The sequence below is a fragment of the Ipomoea nil genome, unplaced genomic scaffold, assembly GCF_001879475.1.
Source record: "Ipomoea nil cultivar Tokyo-kokei standard unplaced genomic scaffold, Asagao_1.1 scaffold2965, whole genome shotgun sequence".
NCBI classification, from domain to species: domain Eukaryota; kingdom Viridiplantae; phylum Streptophyta; class Magnoliopsida; order Solanales; family Convolvulaceae; genus Ipomoea; species Ipomoea nil.
The window spans coordinates 333,566-345,539 of record NW_017619393.1 but is presented as its reverse complement, the minus strand read 5'-3'; the positions used below and the strand labels follow the sequence as shown (position 1 = coordinate 345,539).

General features: G+C 38.3%; 1 protein-coding gene across 1 annotated transcript; it reads left to right on the top strand.

Moving 5' to 3' along the window:
* The first annotated feature begins 240 nt into the window (after positions 1–240).
* Positions 241–2,593, top strand: LOC109162932 (cytochrome P450 71A2-like). The gene is made up of 2 exons (XM_019311641.1): positions 241–1,163; positions 1,882–2,593. The coding sequence occupies exons 1-2, from the start codon at positions 261–263 to the stop codon at positions 2,464–2,466; spliced, it is 1,488 nt and encodes a 495-aa protein (XP_019167186.1). The 5' UTR covers positions 241–260; the 3' UTR covers positions 2,467–2,593.
* The last annotated feature ends 9,381 nt before the right edge of the window (positions 2,594–11,974 follow it).

The following is an 11,974-nucleotide window of genomic DNA, read 5'->3' as shown; positions in this document are numbered from 1 at the left end:
ACCATTAGGTGTGATTAAATACACCATTGGAGTTGATGAGGTATATGGTGTATTTTTTTGGGTCTGTTGTGTATTTTTTTGATTTTTTTTTTTTTTTTTTGCATTTCATTGTGGTGTGTTTTCCTTGCACTTTGATGCATGTTGGTGTATTCTAAAATTCCACCCCACGGGAAGACCACGCGGCATCTGAACTTTTTTCTATAAAACTTTTTGTTGTGATCGATGTGGTCTGTACCCTGAGCGGAACTATCAATTGCAAGATGAATCTCTTGATGCATTATTATTCCCTTTTCCCTTTGTTTATTTTCATTTTTTTCCTCTGCAAATTGCTATTCTCATCATCTCCCAGAGATCCAAAAAACTCACCATGGCCACCATCACCCCCAAAGCTTCCAATACTAGGACATATCCTCCAACTTGGCTCCTACCCCCATCGCTACTTCCACCAACTATGCAACCAATATGGTCCGCTCATCCTACTTCAATTCGGTTCCGTGCCGGTCCTCGTCGCTTCCTCCTCTGCCGCCGCTAGAGAGATCATGAAAGACCACGACTTAATCTTCTCCGACCGCCCCAAATCCACCATTACTGACCGCCTGTTCTACGGCTCCAAGGATGTTGCCTTCGCCCCCTACGGCGAGTATTGGCGACAAGTGCGAAGCATTTGTGTGCTCCATCTTCTTAGCAGCAAGAGGGTGCAGTCATTTCGCAAAGTTAGAGAAGAGGAAACAAGATTTATGGTGGAAAAGATCAGACAATCATGCGGTTCTGTGATAAATTTGAGCAATATTTTCATTGAGCTGACGAATGATATAGTTTGTAGGGTGACGATAGGGAGGAAGTACAGTAATGAGCACCGGAAAAATGGCGTTAGGGGTATCAAATCTTTGTTGGAGGATGTTTTTGAAATGCTGGGAATGTTTGATATAGGGGATTACATCCCTTGGCTTGCATGGGTGAATAGAATCAATGGTTTTGATAGAAGGGTGGAGAAATTGGGTAAAGAATTGGATGAATTCTTTGAGTGTGTAGTTGAAGAGCACTCGCATGTGAAGAAAATGGAGGCAGATGGGTTAGACTTGGTGGACATTTTGCTTCAATTACAGAGAGAAAATACTATTGGCTTCCCCATTCATAGAGATTCTGTGAAAGCTCTAGTATTGGTAATTATTAATTTTGCTTTTCATTAATGTTTGGTGCAGTGATTTTTTATTTTACTTTTATTTTTGTTAATTAATGTGAAATTCTCAAGAATTTCACATTAATTAATTAAAAACGAAGAATTAAATTTCAATGATGTAACAAGCTGACAAAAAAGTAACTACAAATTTTTTTATAGAGATTTTACATTACCTATAGAAATCCCATATTTTTGAAAATGAAAAAGTTTTATAATATAGAGGGAAAATGACATTTTTACCCTTGAATTATATGCTTCTAGCGTTCTTTTCCGTGAATTATTCATATAAGTATTCACATTAGTTCCTTAATTATTTTAAAAGTGGATGTGTTTCCCCTTTTTATGTTAAATGGACATTTTTTTCCCTTTAAAATAACTATTTCATTTATTTTTAAGTAATATTTTTTTGGAGAAGAAAAATACTCCACTAAAATATTTATTTTAAGCGTAAAAATGTCTACTTAACAGAAAAGGTAGAAAAACGGATACTTTAAAATAATTGAGAGACTAATGCGGATACATGAATAATTCTGGAGAAAAAAAATACTATAAGCATATAATTGAAAAAGTGTCATTTTCCTTCTTAAACAAACATGGTAGATTATGCAACACTATATATGCTAGTCATATTGCCTTACATGTCTTCTTCCCAACTTCACTTGAAAATTTATGGTTTAAATTTTGTGTCATATGTGGATTAGGATATGTTTGCAGCAGGAACTCACACGACCTACACAGTTATTGAATGGACAATGACAGAGTTAATAAAAAATCCTAGAGTCATGGAGAAATTAAAGGATGAGGTAAGAACAAAATTCAAAAGACCCGAGGACTTAGAAACCATGCAATACTTGAAAGCTGTCATAAAGGAAAGTTTTCGGCTCCATAGTCCTGCACCATTGCTAGTTGCTCGTAGAGCATCCCAAGACGTGAAAGTAATGGGTTTCCATGTTGCAGCTGGAACACTAGTGCTTGTCAACAGTTGGGCAATAGGGAGGGATCCAACAATATGGGAAAATCCAGACGAGTTTAAGCCAGAAAGATTCTTAAATTCTAACGTGGATTATAAGGGAATGCATTTCGAGTTGATTCCTTTTGGAGCTGGCAGGAGAGGTTGTCCTGGTGTGGCTTTTGCGATTTCTGTGATTGAGCTTGCGGTTGCTACACTCATACATGATTTTGATTTTTCATTGAGAGATGAAGAGTTGGATATGAGTGAAACAATTGGCATGACATGTCACAAGAAAGTTCCTCTTAGTGTAATTGCTACTCTAAGGGTTGGCTAGTAGAGTATATATGTATTTGCCATAGCAGCTAGTATTAAAAATTAAAGTTCTAATTTGGGCATTCTAATTGTCTTGTAATATTAATACAATTGTCTATTAATAAATGAAGTTTTATTATTTATTAAACAGGAGTAATATTCGAGCAATGCTCCTTCATGTAATATTTTATTGTCAAACGTCACAATGGAATTAATTGTCCTCGCTGATTTCGTCACAAAATCGCGACGGAAATTTCAATCGTTGCTTTTTCTGTCGCTATATTGGCAACGAAACTTAATTTTTCATAAAATTTGTCACTAAAATGTGGAAGTCAAGATTTCGTGCGGTTTATTCACTTTGTGCCAAAAATAACTACGAATTTTAATTTCATCGCAATATTGCGACAGACGCATTCTGTCGCAAAAACTATCGCGAAACTGCAACAGATTACGTTACAGCGCGATTTTATTTGTAGTGAACATTATTTATTATAATGATTCATTTATCATGTTTCTAATTGAATGGTTTTTTTTTTTTAGAATACTTTAATTTTAGAATGTTCTTTTGTACATTTAATTTGATATACATTAGACTCCTATATATTTATATAGGTAAAAACTCATGTTGTTTTACACCATAGGGTAGTGGCTGTTAATTTTATTAGGAATAAATGTAATTTAGATTTTGATGATGCAATATTCTAATAAGGTTAGAATTTAAAGCCCTCACAATTTACTAATGCATTTGATGAAGTAAGTTTTGCATGTCCATGCCTTGCATCGGACCTTGTTGAGCATAGAAAGGTTGTGATCCTCCTTGAAAAGCGTTTTGAAACTACTGGTGGGTCAATACATGTTACGTGGGTGCTTCTCCCTTCAGTGGATTTACGAATCGGACGAATATACTCTCTATGCTCCATTGTATCAGCTCATTCTTCCACTTCTTGCAATTTCCTTCTCAAAGTTAATTTGCTTCCTTATTCTTAAATCTTTTGATAGTTCAATTCAAGGTTGAGTGGATATATAATCCTTGGTCTCCTTTGGATCTTGTTTGCATACACCAAGAGATTTCTCCTGAAATTAAAATAGACTAGCAACTTCCTTGCAAGAGATTGTCAGTAGATCAATGAACAAACAAAACAAAATAAGACCAAACAAACACTTAGTCTCCCTACATTCTTCAGAGCTTTATGCTATACTAGAAAAAAAAAAAAAAATTCAAGGGCTTTCCTAAAATTGCCAATCTCCGGCAATGATGTCAATTTTTTTTTTTTTTTATTTTTTATTGTAGTGCAATATAGAGTTGCGGAGCAAACATAAATAAATTTATTTGAGATCATCATCGGGGATTGGATTTATGCATAACTGATTAAACAACTAGGCACAAATATGAAACATTCATTGGAAACTAAGCAATCATAAAAACAAGGGAAGGATAAAAGTGAAAGACAATAAAATAACAAAGCAAGTATTGGAATGAGGACACATTAATTTTATGCCAAAACTAAGGATTAAGGGAAATAAAACTCACCCTCGAGTTCAAAGAGTGTCAACACCAACTTGGTATTGTATAATTTACTAAATTATATAAATATGGGAAAATTGTAAAAAAATGTCCCTCTATAATATGCCAATTATCAATGTCACGCCTGAATTATGAGTAGTGTAAATGTTGCCCCTCAATTATCAAAATGGTGCACATATAGCCCCTCCCATAACGGACATGTGGTTCCCCGTTAGTGTACAACACCGTTAAGTCAGAGTAAATATGTAATTTAGTTGTTTTTTCCCTCCCTCTATTCGAAGTACCAGCGATGGACAGCGGTGGGGAACCACAGTTCCGTTACGGGAGGGGCTATATGTGCACTATTTTGATAATTGAGGGGCAACATTTACACCACTCATAATTCAGGGGTCACATTGATAATTGACATATTATAGAGGGACATATTTTACAATTTTCCCTATAAATATTGATTTTGTTTCACTTATAATTTCAATTTTTATTTTTATTTATTTATAGTTAATGAATGTACTTTTAGTATACACTTGAGTGGTCGTAACAGGTCACAAAGTAAAGGGTCAACCAATTCCAACAATTTTATATTGGGAGATGTATAGATTGAAATGTCATCTGATGCTCTCTTAGGCCGAATCGCAATACGGGGGTTGTCCCATTCTCTACCAATCCTTACACTAAACTACTTACACATCATAATGATAAATAGCACAAGAATATCCAAAATAAACATCATCAAACAATAAAAGAAAGATAGACAATGAAATAAATCTCACAATAGTGTAAGGATTCACAATCTAAGATAATAAACACAAGATAAAAGATTATCCAAGCTAGGAATAACAATATCAAAGCTAGGTAATGAAAATAACAAGAAAGAAATAGAAATTACCTAAACTACAACTATCTATTGTTGCATATGCTACTGTTCATGGACTGCCTCATCTTCTATACCAAATCGGGAAAAAGATCTATTTATAGGCCAGGAGAAATTAGGGTTTTGGTACACTGGTCCTGTACGGGCGTGCCACTGCCCATGTGGGTGAACTGGCGGGGTACTGCCACAGAGTGCCCGTGTGGGAGGTAACCTTCAGCTAGTGCTTATGCATTGGCAACGCACAACGTGCAACCGCCTATGCGTGGGCTTGCCTCCATGGCACGATCTTCGGCTGCTCCTTTTGTGTGTCTTCTTTCCAGTTCGTGTGCTTCTTTTATGCCTTTTTGCTCCATTTTGATCGACTTTTGCTTCCTTTTGTGTTTTTCCTCTTTCAATAGTGCATTTGGGAGATGCTAAGCATAAATTAAAGCACATCTTTTGGTTCGGAAGCCCAATAAAACACGTTGAAATGAACATAAAAATGGGTTAATAATGGGTTGGAATTGTGAGGGAATTAACTGAGTGTTTATTGATGTAAAACATAACCTATATATAGTACATGGAGGAGTGTAGATAGTAGGAAGTTACAACCAAATAACTAGTCTACAGGAGCACAAGTAGAACAAGTAACAACTAAAGATATTCTAGCCACATATTGGCTTAACACGCCCCCGCAAGATGGAGGATCCGTCGGAGACTCCAATCTTGGACCGAAGCTGAAGAAAGAGGCGATGACCTAGTGGCTTAGTGAGAAGATCGGCTAGTTGAGCTGAAGACGAAACGTGCCGCACAACTAGCGTACCATTTGCAACCAAATCCCAGACAAAGTAGTAATCCTCTAATCCAAGGCGAGATGCTTTATGCGGGAATGAAACACGGGATTCTTGCAAACGTACGTGACGCTCAAGTTGTCACAAAACAGTACTGGAGGCTCAACCAGCCCCAATTTTTACTCTTGCAACAAATTTTTTACCTAGAGGACCTCAGTTGCTGCATTTGCCAAGGCCCGATACTCAGCCTCCGTAGACGATCGCGAGACAGACTTCTGACGCGTAGACTTCCAAGAAATTAAATTATCGCCTAGGTACACCAAATATGCGGTAGTGGAACGACCCTCAGTAGACGACCCACCCCAATCTGAATCAGTGTATACCTGCAACGAAAGAGGCTGACCTGCACGTAGCAACAAACCATGACAAGCGGTTCCTTTAAGATACCGCAGGAGGCGTTTGGCGGCTTGCCAGTGTAACTCCGAGGGTGCATGCATGAACTGCGAGAGTCTGTTGGCAGCAAACGCCACATCCGGACGTGTAATCACCAAGTACTGCATAAGACCAAGCAAGCGACGAAACTGAGTGGCATCAGTTGCAACATCGAACGGTCGCAGCGGTACCAACTTCTCTAAAGTAGCCAGCGGTGTTGAAACATCCTTTGCACCATCCATCTTGAACTGCGTCAGTATGCCAGTAATATACTGACTTTGTGACAGAAAAAGTCCACCACCAGTAGGAATGACCTCCACGCCCAGGAAATGATGTAAAGTACCAAGATCTTTAAGGGCAAATTGTGCTGACAAGGACCCCACAAAACGATCAAGCCAGGTAGAGTTATTACCTGTCAACAAAATGTCATCGACATATACTAAAAAGTAGACAGTTACACCTTTGGCTGAATAAACAAAAAGTGAAGCATCAGCTTGTGACTTAATAAACCCAGACCGCTGCAGGAAAAATGAGAGTTCCTGGTACCAGGCTCGCGGGGCCTGTTTAAGGCCGTACAGAGCTTTCGTTAATTTGCAGATATGGGATGGATACAGCGGATCAACGTAACCGGGCGGTTGGTCCATGTAGACTTCCTCATGTAAAGTCCCGTGCAAAAACACGTTGTTGATGTCCAATTGGCGCAAACCCCAGTTGTTACTCAACGCAATAGTCAGAACCAACCTGATGGTGACCGGTTTCATAACCGGGCTATAGGTCTCAAAGTAATCCCGGCCAGCAGTCTGTAAGAAGCCTTTGGCCACAAGGCGTGCCTTGTACCGATCAACTAAGCCATCAGGTTTACGCTTAACACGGTAAACCCATTTACAACCAATGGGAACTCCAACACCGCAAGGAACCAGGCACCATGTTTTGTTACGTTGGAGTGCGTCAAACTCCTCATCCATAGCTTTCCTCCACCGAGCATCCTTCAAGGCCTGAGCGACGGTAGAGGGCTCTAAAGTGGGAGGTAAGGGATGCGCTGTGGTGTGGTTGATAACATAGTCAGAATACCTGGGGTTAGGACGGCGTGGTCTAGTGGAGCGACGCAGACCATCCTGTGACTGAGAGGCGTCAGACGACGATTGTTCAAGCTGACTGGGTGGTTGATCGGTCGTGGTAACAGTGGGTGACGAACGACGGCTGGTTTGGTCATTTTTTGAGACGGTGTTGGAACTGGCGTTGGAACAGGTGTTGGAACTGGTGTTGGAACTGGACTCGGAACTGGTGTTGGAACTGGACTCGGAACTAGAGTTGGAACTGGTGTTGGAACTGGAGTTGGAACTGGTGTTGGAACTAGAGTTGGAACACCCACGGTCTGTACCTGTGTAGACAAAGGAGACGACTTGCACAAAATACGACCTGATTCAGAATTATGAGAATCTGAAGGTAAGCTGTTTGATGACTTTTGCAAATCGTTATAAGGAAATACATGAGGCACAAATCTAACATGTCTAGATACATAAATACGATTCGAACTGTAGTCTAGACATTTATAACCGGATTGGGTGTTTGAATAACCAAGGAAAATACATGGACGTGACCTCGGTTGTAGTTTCTTGGTGTTATAGGGACGCAACCAGGGAAAACACATGCAACCAAAAGGTTGTAACTTATCATAGTTGGGTTTTTGTTTGAACAAAACTTGATAAGGAGATTGATTACCTAATACTGGAGTTGGAAGCCGATTGATGAGATAGACGACAGCCTGAAATGCATGAGAGCAGTACGAAGAAGGCAAAGAAGCAGCGTGAAGGAGTGACATTCCGTTCTCGACGACATGTCTGTGTCGCCGTTCAGCGATGCCATTGTGCTCAGGTGTATGTGGAGGTGTCAAAAAATGCGAAATGCCATGAGCATTGAGCATCGAAATTAATTTAATAAACTCACCCCCCCCCCCCCCCCCCCCATTGTCAGAATAAACTGACACAATAGATAGACCAAAGATTTCTCCACTAACCTTTTAAACTGAAGAAAAATCAAAGAAACATCAGACTTTCGTTTTATAGGATATAACCAGACATACCTAGAGATGTGATCGACAAATATAACATAATAAGCAAAGTCATCAATAGATTTTTTCGTCGGACCCTATACATCAGTGTAGAGCAGTTGTAGAGGCCTATTGCTAACAAGTGTGCTTTGGAAAAAAGGTTATTTATGACTTTTGTATACATTGCATGATTGGCAGGAAAAATTATTTAATGCTGACATAGACATGGGAACGTTGTAGTGTTGCAACACACGATGCAACACCTTATTAGACGGATGGCCTAGGCAATGGTGCCACTGGGAAACTCGAGACAGCTGCATGGAATTGGATGTAGGTTGATGCAGGAGAGGTGCATAATAGACACCATTAATGTTCGCCCCCCGTAGTAATGACATCCCCGTTCGAAGATCCTTCACAAGAAAGTGGGAATCAAAGAATTCCACCGACACTTAATTAGTCTTGCACAATTGCGATATGGAAATTAAAGTATTATGCAACTGTGGAACACGTAGGACATTTTGAAGAGTGAGCACGGAAGAAGGAGTAAGAATAGATGACTGACCAATGTGAGAGATGTTTAAAGAATTACCGTCGCCCAGTCGTATCCCATTAGGCCCATTATACTCGGTGAAACTGTGCAGAGGAGTCATATCCGGTGTGGCATGGTGAGACGCTCCGCTGTCAAACATCCACGGCGTAGTCGATCCCACAATAGAATTAGTTGCAGGTGACTGAGACTGAGGAAATGTAGGAGCCTGCACAGGAAACACATTATGGGCCTTTAAAAACTGGGCTAACTTATGGCAAACACGAGTCTCAAGGCCAGCAATGTGACAGAATTGACACACAACACCAGGTCGAGTGTTGCTGTTGTGCGACCAATTCGGTCGATTATTGCCATACGTGTTGTTGGTGTTGTTGCGGGACCTCCGATCAGCAGTGGAGTGCTGACTATTTCGAGAAGCCGAAGGACCACGCTGGGAGGCATTAGCAGTAGCCAAAAGAGATTGGCGAGCATCATCGACTTCAGCCAACTGACGTTCATTATCCGTGAGCGCATCGGCTAATTCTCCCAAAGAAATGGGTTTGTCACGAATATGAACGACAGACACGATGGAGTTGTACTCATCCCCTAATTGTGTTAAAATATACACAACCATGTCTTCATCAGAAATAGGGCATTGAGCCAGGGCAAGATTGTCAGCTATCGATCGCATGTCATTCAAAAATGCGGTGACTGACCGATTACCCTTCGGATTTCTGGTAAGCTTGGCCTTGAGGGAAAGGATCCGTCCTTGGGAGGCGCTAGCATAGTTAGCAACGAGCCGTTGCCAGGCATCACAAGCAGTGGATGCAGAAGCTATAAGAGATTGTATGGTGTCTGAACAGCTCCCAAGTAAAGCACTGGTAATTATCTCATCTTGGCGATACCAAGTCAAATGTGCTAGATTTGGAGTTGTTTGTGAGTATCATTGAATTTTGCTGGTTCTTTGACAGAACCATCGATGTATCCGAGGATATTAAAGCCAATCAAGGTGGACTGAACTTGGAGTCTCCAGACAGGAAAGTTGAGGGGGGTGAGTTTGATAGGAATGGTGGTGGTAGCCATGGATATAAGAATGGCGAAAGAGAAGAGAAAAAAAAAATAAATAATAATAAACTCCTTAGGGGAATATGGCTCTTGATACCATGTGAAGGAATTAACTGAGTGTTTATTGATGTAAAACATAACTTATATATAGTACATGGAGGAGTGTAGATAGTAGGAAGTTACAACCAAATAACTAGTCTACAGGAGCACAAATAGAACAAGTAACAACTAAAGATATTCTAGCCACATATTGGCTTAACAGGAATATGGTACAAAATAAGAGTCATCCAATCAACATGATTAAACCATAATTAGGAAGTGATCACCTAATCTTGGCTCAAGGGGTTGGTCAATCATGCTTCACCTTTGAAAAAGGCGAATTATGGGATGTCAAGAACGAGTGTTTGATAAAATGCCTCTTAGACACTCATGAGTCATAAGCTTGACTACTATAGCCAATTCCTTGACAATGATATCCGATGTGAGGGTACCCTCTAACACAAAACTCACTCAAAAATACTTCTCATCACATAGTATACATGTCTTCTTCCAATCTACTTTTCTCACAGAAAGCTTGAAATAGTGATGTCATATTCTCATAGAAACAACACACCTCCAAGTCTCTAAAGTGTACTAGGTCGTAGATCGCACAAGAGATCAAATAAAACAATAGCACACAACAAGTACCCTAGCTAATTAATACATACTCCTTTTATGCAATTGAATTCATAGAAACATCTATAACAAGAGCAAACTCAATCCAAATTCTAATAGAAAATCTAGTTGTTCATGATTTGACTAGCAAAGTAAAAGTACAATGAAACTGCATATATTGAAAGCACAAAAAATAATTGAAGGAATTGAAATTTAGGTAATTGAAGGAATTGAAATTTAGGTAATGAAAACTCAGTTTTGATTTTGTTTAAAAAAAAAAAAAAAAAAAAAAAAAAAAAAAAAAAAAAACTCAGTTTTGATCAAATGTACATTGAAGATATATATAAGATTGCCCTTAGGGTTGGGATTCAGCCTTTTGGAAGAAAGATATATATAAGATTGAATTGAAGTTGTAATTGAATTGCAATCTTGAATTGACATATAATCTAACCTAATATATACTAACACTATTCTAAGTGGAGATAAGGTAGAGAGTGAAAAGGTGTTTATCCATATCTATACCTTGAAGACAAGGTGTTTTATTAAGGGGTAGAGAGTTAAATGCATAAAAAGAAAGAAATAATTTGATGCTTAATTAGTGGAAAGACATAAAAAAACAAAATAATGAGTTAATACTCAAAATTGTCTTCGACTATAGTGATTTTTCTTAATTTCTTCCTAAATGAATTTGGTGACCTAATGTAGTCCCAGACTTTTGTGTTTTTTGATCAATTTATTCATCCGTTTGTTATTCTATTAAATTGGTGTTAAATAAAAGAACAATTCAGTAATCTCAATATTGGTCTCACTTTGCTCTCACCCAGAATTACTCCTAGTCATGTGAATCAAATTTTATATTTGCTGGTTTGAGAGTAATTCTGGGAGTAATTCATAAAAGAAAGAAGGATTTCACACTTCGTAGATCTAGAAGTAAAGAAATGTCAATATTGAAATTACTGAATTGTCCCTATATTTAACACCAAATGGACGGAATCACAAACGGAGGACTAAATTGAGCAAAAACACAAAATTCTGGGACTACATTAGGTCATCAAAATTGTTTAGGACGAAATTGAAAAAAAAAAAATCATTATAATCGAGGACCATTTTGAGTATAAACTCAAAAAATAATTATTGGTGGTAATTAAGTCAATTTACCATCCCATATATATATATATATATATATATATATATATATATATATATATATATATATATGGGCACTCTAACCGCACAACCGCACCTGGGCACTCTAACCGCACCAGAACCTAATTTTATATATATATATATATATATATATATATATATATATATATATATATATATATATACACACACACACACACACACACACACACACATAACGAAAAAGAGATTTATAAAATTTTATATAAATCCAACGAACAAAAAAGGAGAAGAAAGAGAAATTCGAGTCGTACGTAACACACACTTTCCTTTAAACTAATTCACTACCTCCCGAAGACGCTAGGAGTGTTGTAGCATCAATCTCCTAGAATAAAATAAGTTACGACTTTAGTGTTTGAGCACCCAAACATAAAGTCCGGTGAAATAGAACAAAAGGCGAGCACTTCGATTATTTTCAAAAATGTTGGCAGAATTTTCATAAGAAAAAAGGT

Bases quoted from the DNA above. Each gene is read 5' to 3' on its own strand.
- LOC109162932 (XM_019311641.1), top strand. From the start codon at position 261: ATGAATCTCTTGATGCATTATTATTCCCTTTTCCCTTTGTTTATTTTC. The intron at 1,164-1,881 runs GTAATTATTAAT...TATGTGGATTAG, and splicing joins CTGTGAAAGCTCTAGTATTG to GATATGTTTGCAGCAGGAAC.